Below are 23,147 nucleotides of genomic sequence, written 5' to 3'. Positions count from 1 at the left end.
ACTCCGGGGCTCCTGCCAAATACCTTCAGCCTGCTATGCCACATGGGGTGTGTGCGTGTATATGTATAGGGCTTTACCCTTATATATCTGGAAGAGTTGGAGGGGGTAAACCTCCCCGTTACAATGAGGCGCTGAACGTATTTTCTGCATATACCTGTGTCATCCAGGAGCCTTCTAGCAAGAGAAGAAAGACATGCTGCAAATTTACAAAAGGATGGTGGCAGGGAAAAGGGAGATATAAGGGAAATTCCAGAAAGGCCCTCTGGATTTGCTCAGGCACACCTAGACTTGCCCTCTATTGGGATTTACCTGTAGCATGTACATCATCAGGAGGCTTTATTATTTTTTTTAAATTAATTTTATTTTCCTTTGCAGGTCACCTTTTAAGCTGCTATTTCCTGTATAATTAAGCAGAATGAAGGCATTAGGTTCTAGTAAAGTTGGGCCTAATCCAGAAATCTTCTCTTATTCAGTCCTTTCTGAGTAAGAAACTCAAGGCTGGGCCCAGCATTTTATGTGTTTCACTCTTATTTCTAAATTATTTGTGGTTTGTGGAATTTTTTGTTTGTTTTGTTTTTAACTTTATTGAAAACTCCTTCGCTTTTGTCTAATTTTATCTCTTTATGTGTTACTGTCCAGCGTAGCATTAGTTGAAATGATGTAAGTATATTGCAAATTGAAGTGCATAATTGCTACTGATAATGCAAGAACAATTGATTCCTACAGTTTATAATTAACAGTACATAATGTTCTGTGCATGGGTTGGATCTATCCCTTTTAACTTTTCCTTTCCGATTCTTTCCAACCCCCGTCTTGCCGCATTCCAGCCTTCCTGAATATACTGATTTCGCTGGAGTCTAGTCCATTCTTCCTTTTGTTTTTCAGACCAGTAAAAATGGGAAGTACTGGATTCTGGTTTCCTCCAAGAAGAGTCAGCGGAACTGGTTAAGACCAAAATCTGAGGACTTTAGTGGGCAAACATCAGGTGTGCATTGAACAGAGGCTGCTCTAAGTATATGCTTCTTTAAAAATAGTATTATATATGAGCTTTTGTGTAATGTGTTTGTTATATTTAATACTGCATATAATCATTCATCCTGCAGTTGTGAAAGCACCAATAAGAATGAGGATTTTAAGTGATAATATGTTGAGACACAAACAGGCAATATTACTCATAAAATTCTTTCAGCTGGTCTTTGGAAAGTGTAATATTTGAGGATCAGTGGTTTTTTAAGTTTTATCTCCATTGCTCAGTCTATATATCCACAAGCAAAAAAAAAAGAAAGTGGTTATTTGCTATTCAGTGAACAATACTGAAGTTCTTAATTGCCTCATCTGTTGAGAAACGGTACTGAGATAATAGTGCGTACATGGTTTTTTTAATAAAACACTGTCATTGTCAAAGATTGGATCCACACTATATTTGTTTTAATGATGCATTTTTAAGGACACTTAACACAGTTCAAAGTCAGCTTAATTAGTTTTGATCATAGAGCAACAAAACCTGAATTATTAATGTGTGACAACATTCAGAGTTACATCTGGTACAGCAGCTAGGTTACCTGAAGCTTTGGAGAAGACAACAGTAATGTTATATTGGCCTGAATATAGGATATCCTCCAGCCTGAGGTGCGATCCTTGCATTTAGAACAGGAATGAGAAGTTGTCAGAGTTGTTAATTTCACAGTTAAGCCTCATATGTTGTTCCACGCTGGGCAAACGCTCCTTTTGGCCTTACATCAGACCCTGCATATCACCCTTCTGCATGGCCTAAGATCCTGCATCTCCCCAGCTTGATGCACGTTCAGTTCCTCTCCACCTGTCCCCAGCATTACCAGCTCACCCCTGTCCTCGAGTCCTTAGATGTTTCCAACACCCAGGCAGTGCTCCCTGCACCTCCCTGGCCCCACAGCCCCATCCTGGTTTGTCCATTGTACCTCCCCATGGCAGCTCACCCTCCCTCCCCACATCCCACCAGCTCTGCCTGCTTCCCTTATTGCTGGCTGGGCATGGAGGCCACTTGCTGCTGAGCACGGTCAAATTAACCACACTCCCCTGCAGCAGACTGTGGAGGCAGTTTCTTTGCCCTTTGCCACTAATGCTGCCTGCCCCTCTCAGGCTAGGTGTGGATTTGGCAGGAAGGTGAAAGGGGCTGTAGCCCTTTCTTACCGCTTGAGACCATAGGTGCCATAGCCACGCAGCAAGGGCCATGGCTGCTGTATTGTTGGCTCTGTGAGGTGGGTCTCTCATAGGTGCCTGTGTGGTATAGATACACCCTGTGTAAGCATAGAGCGGGTTGGATTTTTCTTCTCCCCCAGAACTTCATCTGTGAGGAGAGATTAGGCTAAAACAAGATTTCATTCTATATTCAGGCCAATATGCATAGAAGACCAGTGTGTTCATTTACAAGAAAGCCCAATAAATTTTATTACCAGATTCTAATTAAAGCATATATTGAAAAAAATCTCAATCTACAAATTTATCACAACTTTGATGTGAATCAGACCCTCCTTTTGATTCCATTGGTGGCTTTGTTGAAGTCTTTGGAACTGGTCTTCATTTACTTTTATTGCACAAACACTTTGGTCTCAAGTCTCCAAACAACTGTTTCATTTTTTCACTTATTAGCTAGAAAGCTGCTTAAGAGGCAGAAAATTAAATTAAGCTGATTCTTTGAAGACCTGTCCATGTTCCCACTCATGGAATTGATGTCTCCAGGCTTTGTCCCATGAGTGGGAATGAGTGAGAGACAAATCTGGAATTATAAGTCCTTAAAGAAACACTTTTTCTGTCACTGGGTATCTTTAAAGAGGTTAGTAGTTCCATATAAAACTGGGAGAGTAAAGGTAGTCTTACAAAACTTCTTGCTTAAAGAAAGTAGCATCGTTTAACCTGCCATTCAAGGACCATAGGGTTGAAAGGCAGCAGATTTCCATCTTGGAGTGCCAGTGTTTCTCTCTTCTTGTAAAGACAGGAAAAATTTTGGGGAGGAGGGAGGAAGAGGCGTAGACAGAGGCATACTCTGTGTACACATCTCAAATGGAAATCTCAGACTGAAGCTTTCATAAAATGCAGACATTGAAGAGACACATCCCCTTCTCCCCGTCCCTGCCCCCTTGCCCTCCTGTCCTGCTGTGCATTGAGAAAAACACAGGCTCTCCTTCCTCCCCACTTTCTTCCAGGGCCACGCTGCAGCTTTTGCAAGGACCATTTAGTTTTGCCCCCCATTGCACATGGGTGCTGCTCTCCGCTCCCCTCTGGAGTGGTTGGCTCCCTCTGTCTCTGCTGCTCCTCAGCAGGGGAGAGAGGACAGCTGAGACCAGGGCCAGGCTGCCGCCAAGCTATCCAGCCTCCCCTCACTGCCAGTGGGGAAAAGTTTTGTTTATCAGGGAGGTGGCATTAGGTTGGAGCAGCTGTGGCCGTGGTGCTCCCTGCCCGGCTCCCGGCCACCCGGCTCCACCTGTCCCAGCAGCTGCTGGCTTCCCCTGCCCTGCTGCCGGGGCCGTGGGGCGACCAGCCAACGAGCCCCCGGCCTCGGTGCCGCCGGCCCAGCCACCTCTCGCACAGCTGCCCGGCAGAGGCTGGAGCGGATGGCAGCTGCAAGCTGTGACACCCTGGCAGGGGGTGTTAATGATTTAGGGGGAGGAAGGCCAAATTTTGGGGCTTTTCAGCCCTGACCAATGCTTGCGTTGAGTGCTGTCATCCCACCATCCTTCTCCTCACCCCTGCTACCACAGACCTTACACTCTGAGTAGCACTGGATTTTGGTATCTAAAGTAGCAATTGTGCTCCAATGATAAAAAGAAAGCTGTCAGCTAGCCCTGACAAAGGAGGGCTGTTGAGTGCCCTGTAATGGAAGGCGCTCAGTTGCTACTATACGTTACCAGATGATGAATTTAAAGCTGTTCACCCGCAAGGCAGACATAAGTGTCATGTACCTCCATTAGCTCAAAGCCTCTGGTTTAATTTGCGGTTTGCAATGCCCCAGCAGGACTAAGCCTCCATCCTGAGCTAGACTAAATCTCAACACTTACAGCCCCTACATCTTGCAGGATAGTGTGAGGAGGGTGGGAGCCTCCAGTGCTGGTCTGATAAAATCCTAATCTAGCTAATCTATCCCTAATATGTGGGATTTCTGTTGTTAATGTGTCAAGTCTCTGTTAGCAGAGGGTAAGTTTACAGGATGATTTCACCTGGCGTTAGCAATCATTGTCAGTGTGCACATTTTACTAGAGTAGATGCTTAGATGTGCAGTAATCAAAATGAGGAGGTATGCCCGAGAACATGAGTTTTGCCCCCCCCCAGACTGTCAGCATGGGTATTGCTGCTGTTCACACAGGTTTTCAAACATTTTGAGGCTTACAAATTTTCACTTTGATAACTGTGTGTGTGCATGTATGTGTGCATGTGTGCATGTGTCCGTGCAAACACCACAGGCACAGCTTTAATTCCTTTGAAATACGAAGCTGCCAAAAGCCATCTGGGTAGGAAGGCTCTTTGCCTGATGTCTCCTGTAATCTGACAGAAACTTTGCTGTTCTCCATCAGTGCTGGTGGGGAAAGTTGTGAGGTGTGATTTCAGGGCAAATGTGGATCTGTTCATCCTGAGCAATGAATTTTAAGAGTTGCAGCAAATAGTGTAAAGAAACCTACAGGTATTACATTAGACCAGCTGAACCTAATTTTATTTTTAAGTTTTATTCAGAAGCATCACATAGCAAGTAAACTTCAAAATCTAAGTTTAGTTACAAACTAGTTGTTTCTTATTTTTTTTTTCCAGTCCCCTTTTGCTTTCTTTTACGACCACATGAAACTTGAGAAGCCATCTAAAGCTAAATCATTTAGTGGAGTTGGGCAATTCCCAAGTGTCCAACAAGAAGGCCTGGTTTAGGCTGCGATGGCCACTGTCATTCCTGGTGATTTGTCAGAAGTAAGAGATACCCAGAAAGTCCCTTCAGGGAAACGTAAGCGTGGTGAAACCAAACCAAGAAAAAACTTTCCTTGCCAACTGTGTGACAAGGCCTTTAACAGTGTTGAGAAATTAAAGGTTCACTCATACTCTCACACAGGAGAGAGGCCCTACAAGTGCACACAACAAGACTGCACCAAGGCCTTTGTTTCTAAGTACAAATTACTAAGGTATTAAACTCTATTTATCTTTCAGATTATATTATCTATTTTATGTTGGCCGTGTTAAGCCGTGTAAAAGTATATATTTGTGTACGCCTTCAGCTGATTGCAGAGAGGATGTGTTAATTAAAGTAGCCATTGGATTGTTTCTAGAATTCTAAATTACCTAAGTTTGCAAGCTAATGTCTTTGATTTTGTTTCTTAATTTGTTTTCTGCTTTTGTTTTCTGTTTGTTTGTTTGTTGTTTTATTTTTTTTAATGAGCGTAGAATTTTCATTTGTATAAGGAATTGTCACAAGAAAAAAGAGTATGGACTGAAAATTTTTTGGTTATGGACTTTTACATGAGTACTTTCATACTTGCCCGTATACCCCTGTTACAGTAGCTAAAACCCACCAAAACTAAGGTGTCAATTTAAGTGAAATGGCTCACGTTTTGCTATATTTAAATTTGTCAAACTGTCTTTGTAGTGTCATGCTTTCAGTTAAAAGGTTCTGTTGCAAAGCAGCCCTTAGTGTAGTATTTAGCTGCCATTAAAAAATGAGCACATATGTTTTTTGATCAAAATAATTACTTACAGAATATATCTGTGTTTAAAGGCATATGGCTACTCATTCTCCTGAGAAAACCCACAAGTGTAATTATTGTGAGAAAATGTTTCACCGAAAAGATCACCTAAAGAATCACCTACATACACACAATCCCAACAAAGAGGCCTTTAAGTGTGAAGAATGTGGAAAGAACTACAATACCAAGCTTGGGTTCAAACGTCACCTGGCTTTGCATGCTGCAACAAGCGGTGACCTCACCTGTAAGGTATGTTTGCAGACTTTTGAAAGCACAGGAGTGCTGCTGGAGCACCTAAAAACTCACGCAGGCAAGTCATCGGGTGGAGTGAAGGAGAAAAAGCACCAGTGTGAACACTGTGATCGTCGGTTCTACACCCGAAAGGATGTCCGTAGACACATGGTAGTGCACACTGGAAGAAAGGACTTCCTCTGTCAGTACTGTGCACAGAGATTTGGGCGGAAGGATCACCTCACGCGCCACATGAAGAAAAGTCACAACCAAGAACTTTTGAAGGTCAAAACAGAGCCAATGGACCTTCTAGATCCCTTTACCTGCAATGTTTCTGTGCCTATTAAGGATGAGCTGCTTCCAGTGATGTCTTTACCTTCCAGTGAACTGACATCAAAGCCATTTACAAACACTTTGCAATTAAATCTCTACAACACTCAGATTCAGTCCATGCAGAGTTCTGCATCTGCACACCAAATGGTTGCCACATCGTTGCCATTGGGAATGCCTTGTCCAATAGATATGGAGTCTGTCCACCCTTCTCACCAGCTATCGTTGAAATATCCACTCGGTACTACCTCATATGCAATTTCTATGCCTGAAAAAGAACAGCCATTGAAAGGGGAAATCGAAAGTTACCTAATGGAGTTGCAAAGTGGTATGCCTTCTTCATCCCAGGATTCTCAAGCATCTTCATCAAAACTAGGGCTGGATCCACAAGTAGGGCCACTAGATGATGGGTCTGGGGAGGTTTCCCTTTCCAAGGGCTCCGTTCCTATTAGTGAACCTCTAAACACCCCATCATTGGACTTTTCCCAGCTGTTCAACTTCATACCTGTAAATGGCCCTCCCTATAATCCTTCTGTTTCAGTGGGAAACCTCGGAATGAGTTATACGCAAGAGGAGGCACATTCTTCTATGACTCAACTTCCACCACAAACCCAGGATCCACAAGATCCTAGCAATAGTATAGGTCTTGGGTCTCTGCACTCGTTGTCAGCAGCTTTCACAAGCAGTCTAAGCACAACCACCACCCTACCACGATTTCATCAAGCTTTCCAATAGGATGTACAAAGCTGGCTTGTTACTGTCTATTTGTAGAAATGCCTTAGGTGACCATTTTTAACTTAGTGCCTACTATAAGACATTATAAATTCTCTGCTTTTGTACAGTACCAATCTCATGAAGCCAGTAAGAAATTTAAATTAACTTTAAAATGTTTTGAAAGTGTTTATTCTCAGCTGTGTTTACTTTGTTTTTTATTTTAAACAGTCTCGTTTTCATTTTCACTGCCAATTGACACACTTAAAATGTTCAGTAGAAAGTCATCCCAGGCAAACTTTCAACACTCATCCCTTTCTTAAAACTTTTAACCACACCAGCTATTCTGTTTCATTGATGTCAGTGGTAGAACTACCACTTTTACCTTTTAATGTATTTTAGTATTTGCAAAGAATCCAATTATGTATCACAAAGGTTCCTGAAGATTTGGGGAAAAAAATTCTCAAGTCCCTTTCCAAACAAATCCTCTTCCCAAATGGTAACACATCTGATCTGTTCTAGAATGACAAATCTAAATTTTTTAAATAAATATAGAATTCAGATTTTTCTGAAAACTTGTCTGTGTATATATAGAAGTCCATATATACACATGTACATATATATAGCATTTTGACTTGTATTGAAGTCATTATAAAAGGTGTTAAGAATTTTGCCATTTTCTGGCTTAAATTTTTGTGGCCTGTTATGGATAACAGAAGAAAAAAAAATTTAGTTTAATGCTCTAAAATCATGGCTGAACAGAATTTCAACAGAGAATCTCTGCTTGCCTAAATGACAAATGTTTCAAGTTGAATTTGGAACTGTGTTGTTGTGCTTTCATGACTCTGGTAGAGGGAAACAGGCGAAATTAATGGCTGATCTTGAAATATAAAAGCATTGTAATTTAGTAATGCAGAATATTTTGTCGCAGTTTTTGTTTTAATTCTTAACTTGCTGTTTTTTTCTCTTTAGTAGCATAGAAAGTACTGCATAGGAATCTTCCAATAGTGTATTCACATTTGTAGGCATCAGTCTTCTCCCAGCTGCCACCGCCAAAGGGTGGATCAAGTCCAGCCAGAAAGTGTGTATCTATTTTCAGTTCAATACTAGTGTGCAGTCATAGAGTGAATGTAAATTTGCAAATACCAGTTTTTGTTTTGTTTTGGTTTTTTTTTTTATTGGAATGATCTTTTCAGTTGTGTTACATGGTGTGTTATGTCCTCCTAAGCAACAAGTTAGATGTTAATCACACTTTCTACACCTGGGTACTTGGTTAGGGACTTTTTGCCCATTGCCAAGATTTAAAGACAGGACTCTTAGGAGTGAAGTAAAAGCATATTGCTTACACCACTTTTACCTAATGCAATATATTCTATTCCCCAACCCCTAATAACCAAAAGAGGAAAAAAAACCCACACCAGCCCTGTGATGCATGAAAGCAAACTAGATTTGCTGTAATTCAACAATAACATTCTTTTCCTTGTCATTTTTGTACAAGGAATTAAAAAATAGAAATCGCGTACATTAATATCTCTCAAACAATAATGAGGTTTCATACAAGGTTTTAAGTGGTTAAACTAACTATACTTCACAGAAACAAAAGTTGCTCCCATTTAAGGAGCTCATGCTCCAGATGTTTTATCAGTAGCTCCTACTTTTTTTTTTTTAATTCTAGGAGCAATATGCAGGTGTAGTTTTACTATTTTATACATATGTGTATTTAAATTTTATTACTGAAAGATAACATTTTTATAAATGTGTTTGTGTTCCAAAGGCATTAAAGTGAGGATGTATTAATAAGGAAAATACCTTTTGAAATTCTGCAAACTACTCCTAGATTTTGGGTTTAGGAGCACGTTATCTCAAAGTGGGCTTTTAGCTCTGCTTCATGACTGCTTCCTCTGGTTTCTGTGAAACAGATTGCTCGCTTACTTACATCTTTAGTTGAATGATTTGTTCAATATTGCTTTTTTTCTTGTCACCTTTCTAAAGGAAAGAAAAACAGAGATGAACAGAGCACAAGGTGAATGCAACCAAATGTAACTCTAGTTTAAATCAGCAACCATAACGCATCTAGGAGGAACTCGGGTTTATTCTCAGTCCTTTAAATCAATCTGAGATGAAGATAAGTGGACTTAATTCTTCCAGTGGGCCATGTCCTGCACGGAGCCGAGCATCTGCAGCAGAGGGAAATTGCGAGTGCTCGGCATCCTGCGGCCGGCCCGGCAGCGTGGCCAGGCAGCACTGCACGTCCTGGGCAGCCTCTGGCACACAAAGTTCCAACCTGTAGCGACTGTTTATCAGTCTCTGTTGCCGATTAGACTTGATTAAACAAACAAAACCCAACAGTCACTTTGCCAACACCCGTTTCTTAGCGTGTAGCCAGAATCCTTACTACTTTGTTCATGCCTTAGCTTCCTGAAAAGGGATTGACATTTCACTTTGGAGTTAGACGTACATTTCACTTGAGAAATAGGGACCTCAGACAAGATATTGAACCTCATTCAGTCAGGGTTTCAGTGGGTGGCTGCGCTGAGTGCGTTTGCCACTGAACTAGGATGTATGGTAACGTGGAAGTAGACTGACACTGTAAGCAATACTACCACCACCGGAGTGCTTTTGAGTATCACTTAGGCAGAGTCAATATTGGCCACTACTAAAATGTCAGGTTTTAAACCCTGTTTTCTCTATTTCAGATGGATTCTCGGCGGGAGGGGGGAGGGCTGGCTGATCGTGCACCACTCTTTGTGCAACTTCTAAATTCTAGTAAGGTTTTTTTTTTTTTAATATATATATTTTTGTGTACTTGTTGCTTGTGCTTTATTTAGTAGTAAAATGTGGAATAGAGTGATTTATTGTTAATTTGGCAGTAGCGGTTTTTAAAAACCATATACTGACTGAAACATGAGCCAGAGCTGATTGCTTTATTAAGCTAATAATGAATGTTAAGAGTACATATTTTCAGGATCATTTGCCTAGTGAGCTAAACATGTATTATAGGCCAATATTTTTTAAAATAAAGCTTGGTCAACCTCTATGTTACACATATTACAAGATATAGCACTTTCAAAAAGAAAACCTAAACCTTTTAAGAAAATTTCTTACAGGTTATGCTTTTTATTATAAAACCTTTTATTATAATTTGTTTCAAGTGCCATTAGATTACATATATGTAGGCCTTTGGTATAATGCTTTGTGTACAAAATGGTAGACATTGTAATTTTAAACAGGTACATTTTTACAGTGTTTTCTTATCAATTTGCTATATTGCACAGAACCAGTGTGTCTTTCTTAAGGGTTTTACAATGGTTTTTACTAGGTTTACATGTTTCAAACTACACTGTCTTCTACTGCCATTTTGAATACCAGTCAAAAGAAATTAGGAGTTTGTCCTCACCGATTGAAAACTGTGTCCTCTGGAGTTCTGGATGGTAACCTATGGCAAAAATGTTTAATGTGCAGTATTTGATACAGATTTTTTTCATCATATCCTATCACCGCTATGCTGCTGTCTGAAGTTAACTTGGGGCCTGATCCTGCATCTGTAAAGGTCGAGAGGAGCAGGATTGCATCCTTTGTTATGTCTGTCTCATACACTGGTTTAGCAGCTCATCCTGTATTCTTCTCAGTCTATCGATAAGCCTCTGAAATAAATGTACTTACCTGGTATGTAGTAAACCGTATAGGCTTAGCTGCCCATCCTGCATCCTCCCAGTGTACAGTTAAAGCCACAGCCTACTTAGCATCACGCTCAACGTACAGATAACACCACAGTAGTTCAAAATGTGTTTGGATAGTCCCAAAACTTTTATGCAATAAGGGTGTCTTACTTTTGTTGGAAGGCAGTGTCTTTTGATAACAGTTATCTAGCCCTGGAAGTGACACAGAACTATTGCTAATCATATGTAAACACTTTTCAGTATAAGCTTCAGTGGTACAGTTGAACCAGAGTGAATGTTTATCTCCTCAGAAACACTCCTGCAATATTGTTATATTGGATCATGCTGCTAATGTAACTTGGGATACAACTCCTCTCATGGTGCTACAAACCTCCCTGTCTCATTCAGATGTATTTTTACCCATAGAAAAAAGGACTATACTAGACCTATAGTTGTATGATATATTTTTATACTGTGACTTAATTTGTCATTAATGAACTTTGTGCAACACCACAATGTATTCATAAGCACTTGCAAAAGTAAGATTTTGGACATGCAAATTTAAACGCTGACAAGCCCAGCTCTTGTTCACAAAAATAGGTGACTGCTAGTTAAAATTGAATGTGGGCTTTTTACATGGTGTGGAGTGAAGAATATACTATATATTACTAAAAGCCTTGGAATTTAGACAAAAACTGGGAAATGTATATTGGGGAATGATGACACACCCAAACCTGACTCAGATTGCTGAAATTATATTTTTAGCTAGTAGAAAAATTGTTTGGATTTGTATGCTAAAATGGTTTAATGGTAAAAGTTTTGAGTCAAAAATAGAGGGAAAAAAAAAACCCACAGAAAACCCTGCATTCCAGACTGAATTTGTATATGTTTCTTGCATTTAAAATTTGCTATCCTGTGATATGGGAAATCGAGTTGCTTATCATGTATATGTACTTTAAAATGTATTCACAAACTACTGTTGTATTTGTATAAAATATAGACAAAAAGATTGCATATATATTTTTGTGTATAAGCTCTGTAAAATAGCAATCACATTATGAAGCTGCAGCAGAACTTCATTTTAAACATTCACATCCAAAGAAACAGACTATTTATTGTCCACATACCCTGATTATAAAATATACCTTGCTGCTATTAAACAATAGTGCTGCAGCTTCTTGTGGCCTACAGTGTTATGTTTGCTGTACAAAAATATGTGAACTCCACAAAATATATCAATAAAATTACAGAATGGTTTTAGTTAATGAATAACTTATGCCTGGCATTTCAATAGATAATCTTGATCTGCATGTTTGGGATTACAGTAACTAATACGTCCAGTTTTGCTGGGTGTAGCTGTTTTGAGTTTGCAAAGGTGTAACTGTCTTTCTGATTTATGGCTGGTAGAATGTCAGTTTTTCAGAAAATCTTAAAGCATAAATATCTGCATTTCATGATTTCACCAAGGAACAAATGGGATGATGCTACTGTGTCTGTGACAAGACAGATCTGAACTGAAGGAAGCAATTGAGTTTGCCATCCAATTGCACTTTGAAACGCTGTGAGACACTGGAAGGTGAGTTTGGGGGTTCCGTAGTGGGACCGCTCGTTCGGGAGACGTAAGTGAGTGGTTCTCCATCACTTCAGATGAATGCAAGTCATTTACGTAGATTGTTCTAGTTTGCAGGATGAACTGCAAGGGTGCGGCGTGTGCTAGACACAGCATCTGGGTTGTTTCTCTGAAATACGTCCAGGAGAAACTCTGTTGCGTTGGTCCCACAGACCTACTGTGACTCCACCTGTGATGCTGCCGACGTCTGATGCGTGGGGGGAAGAGGTGCTGCGCAGCCAGACGAGCAGCCAGCTCACAGCTGCAGAAAGCTGCCTCTCTGCTGGTGCCACACTCTTGTTCCCTAGCATAGACTGTTCACCAGGAAAGTAAAAGATGAGCATTTCACATTTCATTGCTTTTCGGAACATACTTGGTTAATAATATCCTCAGTGTTTTCCCATTTTTGGGTTCCTCTCTTTTCCGAGTCTTGACTATTTAGATTTCTTGCTGTAACCCAGTCTGAGAGAAATGATTGTTACACAGAGTTGTTGGCTTTCGCCTTCTCTGTACACAGACATTTTTACTTTCTTGTGATCCCTACCCCTTTCCTCTGAGCTGACTTACCACTTCTGTGTCAAAGGTTTCTAGCTTGCTTGAGAGGGTTGGCATCGTTATGTTGAGAGTGAAAAGCTCTACAGATGCTCTCCGATATGAAATAATCTGCAAAACCATTCCCCCACTGCCACCCCGCCGAGAGAAATCCACCCCATTGTCTCGCTGTCATAGCTGGTCTCACCCACTGTTACTGAATTAACATGTCCTCCTTCCAAATGGACACCCTCTAGAAACTCCGTCAGCCTCTGTAATAAGTGGAACAGGGTTGCATGGGTGGTATCTGTGTTATATCCAGAGACCTCTCGGTGCAGTCCTTCCAGAGCTTTCCTTGTTAAATTCAGAGCCACAGGCATCTTCCCTTCTCTCTCCTGTCACCACCCCTTTCCAAAAGCCGTGTAAGAAAGTACAGAAAAGCGGTCCTTCAGTATTCTCTATACCTGGTCTCGCTGTCCTCCAGAAGTGGAAGAGGAAGATTATTCCAGTTTCCCCCTTCGCTCTCCTTCTTTTCCTTCCCACGTGTAAGCATGCCCCTAGGAGAAAGAATGGGGGTTTTTGACAGAGAAATACAAAACTGTGATGCAGAGCTGCTGCTGGACTAACAAGAGCTGAGCAGCTACATGCTGTTGGCTTCCCCACTTTGCAAATCAAAGCATTGTAGTAGCTCGGATAGAAATTAAGTTTTCCAAAGCGGCAGTTGCTGTAGTTGGCGCGGCAAGGGTTTGCCATCACAAACAGGCAGCAAGGGGGACAGCAAGATAAGCTCTGTTACAAAATTTAGTCTGGGTCTAGAAGTTTGAGAAGTGTATTGGAGGATTAACTGCTGCTTAACTGCTGCTTATCGTCATTAGCTGGGGCTGTTAGCAAACAAGCAGCAATGCTGTATTTCTGTGTTTTGAACAACAGTGGGGATAGTGCTGCTGAAAATGACAGACCCCAGCAGCAGCGTGAAGTTTCAAGTTCCTGCTTGCGTGCTATATCCCAGGTAATTGGGTATAAACTTTCTCTACTCCTAATAAAGGCATTACACCTTGCCCAGTATTTTTATTTTTACATAATAATATTTATTTGTTGTCATGGTCTATGTGTCTTCAATAAATGAATGTTTTTAGAGAAATAAGTATTTAAAAAAATACAATTAACAGTTGTGTCCTTCAATGCCATCGTCATCTCACAACGTTGTCTCCTTCAGGGGTGTTTGTGTCCCAAAATCACCAGCTACAAAGCTAGTTTGCATCAGAAGGGACTGAAGAGGTATCAGCTATCAGCTGAGCACTCTGAAAACAGGACTATAATAATGCACTCTGTGGCTTGTTTGGAAATCATTTGAATTGATCCTTCACGGTTTGCCCACGGCACTGATTTTCACTGTTGCAGTGAACTGCAGTGTACAAAGAGGAATGGTTTAGTGTCACTTTCATATAGATTGGCCAGATCTCTGCTTGACGTGTGTAAAATAGTGCAGAGGACCTGAACAGTCACAGTTTCTGAAAATCAGCACATTGCTTAAACTTTTGTGTATGTATTTATATATACATGTATGTGTGTGTGTGCACGCGTATGTGTAGATGTGTATGGGTCCGTATGCATGGGAGGGGGCAGCAATCAAACCTGGGAAAGTTTTGGGTTGGTTTGCTTCAAGAAGTTTAAAGATTTTGTGTTTCACAAGTCCAAAATGAATCAAGCAGTTTGTAAAGGTATCTCCTAGTTAACACAGCGTGTGGTTTTCCAGGCAAGTCGGAAGAGCTTCTTCCAAATACTTGATTAATCTATGAGAGACAGCAATTTTATCTGTGGGGTGCACAGACTCCCTCGAGGAAGGTGTTTGTCAGCTATCCTTGTGTAGGATTAGATACAATTTCAGCAGAAAAGTTCTGTAGGCTGTGCCTTTGAAATTAAGCTCACCTCTGGCTTATTGCCTTTGTGTTAAATTGTTACACACATGGTCACGGATAAATCCTTAAGTTCCCTCACAAGTACTGACATTGAAAATGAAAATAAAATACAGGCTCTCTATGGTTAAGGGGCATGCCATAAACGAGCAACATGCAAGCTCTAATGTAGGAATATCAAATATCAAACATTAATGACAAACACAGACTAAACTCCCAAACTCACTGAAGTCTGTCCTCACCTAAAAAATGTCTCCTCTTACTCTGTTGGTGTCTGGCTCCTTATGCCAATAAAGTATTAGAGGATTGCCCCAGAGTTTATGTGCTCTGTTCAGCTTAGGCGTATTTTTCTAGCAGTATTTTTACAAGAAGCTTCTGCTTAATTCACTGATGCAAACCTTGAACATACTTGAACTGTACGACCCATTTTAATCAGCCAGGTTTAATACCCCGTAGCTTAGGGCGACCTCTGATAATTTGCTGTGGCCCACCACAGTGCCATCAATTCAGAGCCACTGAATTTATCTGATCCTCTTGCCTCTTCTCCTTGTTGCGACTCTGTGAAGGTGTGGTGTTTGCAGGGACCCCCAACATTTGCTATGGCAGTGTATTTAACATAGAGTCATGGAGCTGGGCATCATCTCTGTTAATGGGACTGTGCAAGCTGCTGGGAGAGACTGACCCTTTTATACTTCAGCCCTAGTTATCAGCATTACATCTGCTGTACCTGGGAAAGCAGCTGTCACCAAGCAGTAGAATAGCGCTAACGTTACCCCTTGGGCCCTTCGCTGTAGGTGATTCATTTTTCTCATTAAAGCGTTGGGGCTCTTTTCTAGTCCTTAAGCTACTAGTCTCAAATTGCACTATTACTTTTTGTCATCTCCCCATGACCCAGCAAAGTCAGCTTTGCTGCAGGGGCAAGACTGCAAAACCAGTCTTGGACAGTTTGGCTGAAAATACCGCCTGAGGTGCCTGCCACATGACAGCAGTAAACCTGCCAGGATAGGTGCCCATCTTTGCATGGCCGGAGAGCATCACTTTGGGTTAGAGCCTGTATTTCACACTTTATGTTTTTTATCCCTAAGTTTAGATTCTCATGGCTTGTTTCAAGGTGCTTTTTTGCAACTGCGATGTTAATCCACAGCAGCCGGTCCCAGATTGTTAGCCCTGGTCCACTAGTTGTCAGTGAGGTCCTGGTAAATCAGCTGTGAAACTTCACCTGCCGTGCTAGTGCCACCAGTTAAAACCTCAGTGTGTTCAGGTAAGGAGAGCCTTTGCTTTGTGCTCTTGAACACACAGAGTAACCTTACTGGGAAGGAAAAAAGCATCAAGCAGCTGTTTGGCAATGTGTGTTTGAAACTTGATCTTATTATTTATAAATCAGGGTTTAACCTTTTTAAATGTTTATTATGTCTCTGTTCCAAAGATCAGCTGTAAAACAGCATCACAATTCTTGCAGATGTGTTTCTTCTTTGCGTTTGGGATTACCTCTGACTGCTCTAATGAAAACTTGCTTGTATTTGATATTCCGAGGTGTCATTTGTCACACCCAAACAATCAAACTCTAAAATATGGACCGCATTCTCTCTGGCTTGTGCCTGTGGTGGTTAAAAAAAAAAAAAAAAGGTTATTCAGTGGTCTATCTTCAGAGCAAGCCTGTGTATGGGCTGCCTTCAAATAATGATACTGCTTACACCTGTGTGATTCATCATTTCAGAACTGCTTTCAGGCAACTCTGAACATCATTTGAGGTCTATGAGGTGCGACTGGAAGCAGCATTTGGACGATGAAATACTATATGCATCAGGAAGAATATAGGTTCATCACCAAATCCTAAACTGTGATCACAGGGACTGACAGTAAATAGGGAAAAAAGAAAACTTTGATTTAAAACTGGGAAGAAAACCTCTCAGAAATCACTAAGGCACAGGCTAAAGAACTGTGTTGCTTTGAGAGTAGGACTGTAATTTAAGTACTTAAGAGATAAATTTGACTCCTTTAGCAAGATTGTAAATTAATTTAGTAGAAACACAATGCTACCTCTGTACTGTAAAGCAGTTCTTAGAAGCCACTGAACAGCCAGGCCTTCAAGGGTTTGTTATAGGGTACACCAAACAAATACACAAAGAAATAACGTCATGATTGTGGAGAAGAAAATAACTATACAGTCTTAAACTCTCCAAAATCAGTTCCAATCCCCCAGTTCTGTCCTTCTGGCTTAGTCAAAACTTCAGCTACTAAGAACTACAGCAGCGATGCACCTTGATCAGAATCAAACTGGTGCTTGGCGTGTCCCCTCTGTTGTGGCAGGTTACATCCACATCAGTCCTTTCAGGCCCTCGGTATTGGGGCTGACTTCTTCTGTCCAGCAACTCAATGAACAGCAGTAGTAACAAACAGTAATGGCAAACAAAGAGTTTCTATATTCTTCATATACAAGTGAAATATAAATGGGTGAGCTGAGCGAGACTGATTCTGTATTCCTTCTCAGCTGGAAGCACAGATGAGGTTGGGCAGCTGTTGCAGCATCAGATGCACAAGCATGTTTTACTTGTAGAAATATGACATATAAGCCTGGAACAAAATCATCGCTGCCGCAGGTTATGGAAACTGTGACATACTGCAGCCCTCACGACACAGACCGTGTGTTTCCCTCTTGTCACTTGTAAAGGTTCCTGTTGCATTCTTTGCTGATGACTTCTGGTTCATACAGTTCCTTCTTACTTGTGGAAATAGCAGTGAAATGGGAACAGCACAGTTGAAGGCTGCCATGGGTGCCTGGTGTGATGCTGTGGGTTCCTCTGGGGAAGGGTGGCCGGGAGGGAAGGGGCAGCTTGTCCCCAGCAGCTCTGCTCCCCTCTGAAAATGGCTCCCCGAGCCATACTGCAGCCCCCTCCTCTGACCCGTGGTAATGCTGTGAAGTGTGGCAAGGATGTGCTACAGCTATTGTGTCTCGTGGGAAGTCACTGGGCCAGGTCATCAACTGGATCACAGGAAAATAATGTTTATTAAGGATATATGCCTGTTTGCTTTTAAATCTAATTGCGTTCACATTGAAAGACACTGGATGTCCCCCTGCTCCAGTCCTCAGCTGTCAGCTTGAGACAAGACAGTAAGTTATATTACGTCTGTTTAGATCCCAAAATATGCCCCTCTTCCTGTTCAAGAACTCGGTGTGTTCCCCAAGAACAATGCAACATCCCTGCCATAACGGGCAATCAAGGTTTCTAGCAGAAAAGGATAACAGGAAAATTACTAAAAGGACAACTGGAAAGAGTGGGTAGGGGGCATGGAGTTTGAAAAGAATAGTACGGAAGGTCTGCTATATCTTTCCAGATGAGACTTCAACCAAAGAAACTGGGGAATGGCCCTAATCCTAACCCTGTGTTTTATGAGCATAGAGTTTACTGCTGTGTTCTGCAGCATTCAAAATCTCCATACGCGCTCCTATAGTTGTCAGCTTAACTCGGACCCTTCATCCATCCATCCATCCGTCCTTCTCCCTCAACCAACTTTCCCTTTGAGCTTTCTCTGCCACCTTAACCTGGTGAAAACAGGTTGTAACAAGTGCACTTCTCCCATGAGAAGGCTGAAGTTCTTGGAGAATATATAGCAGAGATTGTCTCTCTGCTGTATTTATATACTACATGGCACAGAAATCCATGCCAGAATTAGAGCCCTAATGGCTCTGAGAAAATACATATAAAACCCCCCTTTCTCTCTCCAGTATAGCTTCATCTGCTATTGCAGCTTTTTATTTCCATCACAACTTGCCTTCCTAGAAAAATTTCTCCGCAAAGATCAGAAGTGAAGACTTTTCCACAGAAGCATAAAATCACACTGCTGCTCAGAAAAGGAGTTTAAAACACCTGTTGGGTCCATGGCTTACTTCACTGCATATTTAAAACTACACTAAAGCTCCTTTGGTCTTCCCCCCACCCCCAAAGCATCACTGCATAGCAATGCTGAAGCAGTGCCTCAGGCCAGATAGCCGCCCCTAGGAGAGGGCATTACCTGGCTGGCTTGTGCTTTACAACAGAAAGCTCGCCGGGTGTGATAGCACCAGGGGAGTCCAGGGGTCTTTTGTACTACTAGTCCTTTCTGGGAGGGGCAAAGGAAGAGGAGCCTTGTGTTGTCAGTCCCTTCTGGAGGGACTGTCCCACCCAGGGCCATTGAGAGGCCCTCTGGCATCCCTAACTCTTTGCACTCTCACTTGTTAACAACTCCTACAAATGCATTTTAGCACCTATTTATCTCGTTCTTCTCCAGCCTATCTGTTTCACACCAGCAGGTGACAACCCAAATTCCCCATTCTCATTCATCTCTGGCCCAAATTTGCTTCCCTGTGAATTGCAATGACAAATTTCTCCTGACGATCCTAAGTCTCAGTGGGGGAAGCTCTCCATTTGCTGATTCACTATAGAGTGATGCCTTTGAAACCCTCTGGCTGAGCTGATCTAGAGTTCAAGTAGGGTCAGAAGACGCCTTTGGGACATTAGGTTTTTCTGTTGAGGTGAACAACTGAACCCTTCTCAAGGTGGAGAACACTCCAGTTCTGTTTGCACGTGTTCTGAGCACCCCTGAAACCTCCCTCAGCCCTTCTGTGCTGCATCTTACTCATCCAGAGAAGCAAACTAAAAAGATCAGAGAACACCAGGAAAGCTCTGCACGAGCTGCCTGCAGAGCTAGTGCCTAGAGGTAAACTATGGAGAAACAGGCACCGCCAATCTTCGAAGTCCTGTGGCAGCATCCCTATTGGCAAAGCTGACATCCAGAAGAAGGTTCTGAAGGGCGAGGAGGTGGGAAAATAGCTTTCCAAGATATTTGCCAACATGTACGGAAAGATACTTACTGGGATATGCAAAAGCACTTAGCTGTATAGGCCCCGTAAGGGTGCTCTGATGGAAGGGCAGAACAGCAGGTACCAAACACTTAAGGCAGTCAGCATGAGCATTGTGAATATGTGAAAGCAGGGCCAAAAGAACAAAAGCCCCTCTGAAAAAACATTGGAACCAGCAAGGCAAAATTACATTTGTTTGATTTCTGCCAGAACAGCTCCATAAATTTAGCAATAAGTTTACTAAGGAGGATCTAGGAATAAAATACACACCTGTAGTAACTGCATGGGATGTGATGGGAAGATAACCAAATATTTGTGTATAATTACATTTATCTAATGGATGATGCAGAGCAATCATTTGTCTTTATGCTGATATTAAGCTCACTGTCCTGCATGGGCAGAGTCAACTAGTCAAACTGGTCCCCTTGTCCCAGCCACATTTAAGGAGCAGGTGTCTGCGAACACACTTTTATACTCAGTGGTGCCTGCCATAGGCTACTTGAAATGCTAGCACTCACCATTTCAGTTGCTCCCTCTGACAATGACTTTGAGCTGTTTAATGCATCTGATGGTGATCATTCTTGCCTGGAGCCATGGTGAAATACATTAATCAATCACCGCTTTATTTACTGTCGGGGCATTTTGCTAGAGGCATTCAATGGGCAGGACATCTTTCTTTTCTCCTGAAATTAGAGATTATGTGAAATACATGTGAGTTAATGTTTTTTTTAGCTTTAAATCCATTCGCCTTGACTTTCTAGAGATTTACTTCAGGGTTGGAGAAGGATGTTTCCAGGTGAGCCTGATTGGGTTCAGCTAGTTGTGACAGATGCAGTTCATTTGGGGGTGGGAGGGAGAATGGTGAAGAGAGGATAAAAGGCTTTGGAAGGCACTGTAGAGTCCTTTCTGGCAGGGGAACTTTTCAGTTTTCTGTCTTAGTAACTGCCTGTTGTTTTTTCCACCTTATTATGCCATCACCTATTCCCCTTAATTGTTTTCTTCCTTTGGAGTTTTCCCCATCTGCAGATTTGCGACCCTGCAGCAGCCCCTTAGTTATCCCTGGCAAAGATAGCAAAAACTTCTTAGGGGGAGTTCCTTCAGCCAGGACCCGCCGTTTGCCTCCACGCCTGGCCTGGTGCTCCATTGATTGGGATCAGCTCTGCCTCCTGCAGCCCCTAGGCTCTGGTGGCTTCGGTGCTGTCTACAAAGCCACCTACCATGGTGCAACTGTGGCTGTGAAGCAGGTGAAGAAGAGCAGCAAAAACCGGCTGGCATCACGACAGAGTTTTTGGGCTGAGCTGAACGTAGCCCGGCTACAGCACGATAATGTGGTACGTGTGGTGGCTGCTACCACGTGTGCCCCGGCCAGCCAGAACAGCCTGGGCACCATCATTATGGAGTATGTGGGCAACATCACCCTGCACCATGTCATTTATGGCACTGGGAATGCATGGAGACAGGGTGAGGATGATGAAGGAGGATGTGGAAGGAAGGCCCTGAGCATGGAAGAGACTGCGTGCTATTCTTGTGACATTGTGACTGGCTTAGCCTTCCTTCACTCACAGGGCATTGTGCACTTGGACCTGAAGCCTGCAAACATCTTCATCACTGAGCAGGGAGTGTGCAAGATTGGAGACTTTGGGTGCTCCCAGAAACTGGAGGAGGGCTTGTCCCAGAGTCCCCATGTTTGCCAGCAAGGGGGCACGTACACACACCGAGCCCCTGAGCTCCTCAAGGGTGAGAGGGTCACTGCCAAAGCAGACATCTACTCGTTTGCGATCACCCTCTGGCAAATTGTCATGCGAGAGCAGCCCTATCTGGGTGAGCGGCAGTATGTGCTCTATGCTGTGGTAGCCTATAACTTACGGCCTTCGCTGGCTGCTGCTGTTTTCCATGAGTCGCCAGTGGGCCAGAGACTCCAGAGCATTATTAGCTGCTGCTGGAAGGCTGATGTAGAGGAGCGCCTGAGCGCAGCCCAGCTGCTTCCCAGCCTCAGGGCCCTCAAGGGGAGTCTCTAGGAAAACGCAGGACTCCTCCCGTTTCTTTTATTGTCGACTTTTCTTTCCCTTTGCCTTTCTTCCAAACATGATGAATTTAGCCCCTGTGCGAGCTAAAGGGTCTGTTGCTGTTTTTATATATATAAAAAAAAAAACCAACAACCTGCTTTGTTATAAGAAGATTATAAATAAAGAGATTTAACAAAACTGTGGGGTTTTACCGTGGGTGGGGATAAAAACAGGGAGAGAGACGTTGGCAAATATGACTTTTTCTGGTTGATCTGTTGTGTGCTGCCTTGTTCAGGGAGATACTGGAGAATGTGATGTGCAGAAAAATAGTTGATTTCACATAAGTGAAGTACAAAAAAGGGCTGCTTTTGGAAGGGTTTTTGTACATAATACCTTTTGGTATTTCCAAAATGTCAGATATGAATAGTTCTTTACACTAGCTAGGTTTTGCGTTTGAGCTTTTCCTCTTCATTTACCAAGGAATGAGTACGTATCACAAATGGATGAATGCAGAGAAACAGAGTGTCAGTGGGGGTTTTGTCTTGTTCTTAGATGTACTTCATTTCAGTAAGTATGCTGTTTCTGAAATGGAAAATGTGAACTACCCTGTCTCCCCATTGAAATAAGGAATCTTTTTGACAGTCTAAGGCTATTAAAAGTAAGAAGATGCATTAACAACCTCTGCCTTTATAAGCCCTCCATGCTACCAGGTGTGTTAGGTGCAACTTGCTAGTTGGTATATTGTAAACTTTAGTATCTGAAGTATTATAAGGACTTCTTGTGTGGAATAGAAAGTTCCCAGGCTTTGGAGGTACTGGGAGAGTTTAAAAAACAAAATAATTGGGAAAACATGAAGGGAGATATATAGATACAAAACCCCCTCATAAATCGGGGTAAGGGGGGGATTACTTGCCCTTTGTAGTGTATGGGCTGGTATTAGACAAGATACTGGAAGTACTGAAAAGGCAGATTGCTTAAAGCAGTAAAGACGATATTCTGCTGGTGCTCAAAGCATATGCTATTGAAAATCCTCTGCGCTGCTTATGTCTTATCTACTGTCTTTCCTAATCTGGTTGTAACATGTCTGGAAGAGGAAGTGCTGTAGGCGATGCTGAAGACAGAGAGCTCTGATCCCTAATTTATCAGAACTGATAACTATAGATCTGTCGAGATCTTAACCCTTCTCTGGAGCTATGAAGATCTGACTGCTGTAGCTGATATCGCCATTCTGCTCAAAGACTCTGCTTCTTTTTAAGACAGGAGAAAGTCTGATGTTTCAGACAAATTGTTTTTCTTCTTTCCCCTTCCTCCCCCTTGCTTCCATTCTGGAAAAAAAATCCCAAAGGAATTGAGCCAGTTTCCTGATTTCTGACACACATCTGTTCTTAGCCCCGTGAAATCCTGGAAATGAGCAACTATGTGAATTTGAGATGATTCTGTAGGTCTTTATGGTATTTGGGTTGGTCATTGAAATTAATGGTTTATAAAGTGAATCTAAGCTTAACTATTTCTTGCTCTTCTGTCTGCCTGAAGTGGAACTGTAAAATGCCGGCTGGAATCAAAAAACCAAATGTAAATTCTGGAATAGATTTCCTGTGTTTTCTCTGTCAAAATAATT

General features: G+C 42.1%; 2 protein-coding genes across 7 annotated transcripts in view; both read left to right on the top strand.

Moving 5' to 3' along the window:
- Nucleotides 1-13,911, top strand: part of PLAG1 (PLAG1 zinc finger) — a 54,760-nt gene extending 40,849 nt beyond the window's left edge. For 5 of the 6 annotated variants that reach the window (XM_075085049.1, XM_075085050.1, XM_075085051.1 and 2 more), the window contains 3 exons: nt 886-985; nt 4,780-5,138; nt 5,729-13,911. In XM_075085049.1, the coding sequence (XP_074941150.1) occupies nt 4,897-5,138; nt 5,729-6,992 (1,506 nt within the window). In that variant the 5' untranslated portion in view covers nt 886-985; nt 4,780-4,896 and the 3' untranslated portion in view covers nt 6,993-13,911. The remainder of the gene's footprint in view (nt 1-885; nt 986-4,779; nt 5,139-5,728) is intronic. The other variant, XM_075085054.1, reaches the window with a different exon arrangement.
- A 6,478-nt stretch (nt 13,912-20,389) lies between these two features.
- On the top strand, nt 20,390-21,541 carry MOS (MOS proto-oncogene, serine/threonine kinase). The gene has a single exon (XM_075086171.1). The coding sequence runs from the start codon at nt 20,492-20,494 to the stop codon at nt 21,539-21,541; it is 1,050 nt and encodes a 349-aa protein (XP_074942272.1). The 5' UTR covers nt 20,390-20,491.
- The last annotated feature ends 1,606 nt before the right edge of the window (nt 21,542-23,147 follow it).

The sequence above is a fragment of the Phalacrocorax aristotelis genome, chromosome 2 (assembly GCF_949628215.1).
Source record: "Phalacrocorax aristotelis chromosome 2, bGulAri2.1, whole genome shotgun sequence".
Lineage (NCBI taxonomy): Eukaryota > Metazoa > Chordata > Aves > Suliformes > Phalacrocoracidae > Phalacrocorax > Phalacrocorax aristotelis.
Note: the sequence above shows the minus strand (reverse complement) of the source record. Positions and strands in the feature narration are given on the sequence as shown.

Bases quoted from the DNA above. Each gene is read 5' to 3' on its own strand.
- MOS (XM_075086171.1), top strand. From the start codon at position 20,492: ATGCCATCACCTATTCCCCTTAATTGTTTTCTTCCTTTGGAGTTTTCC.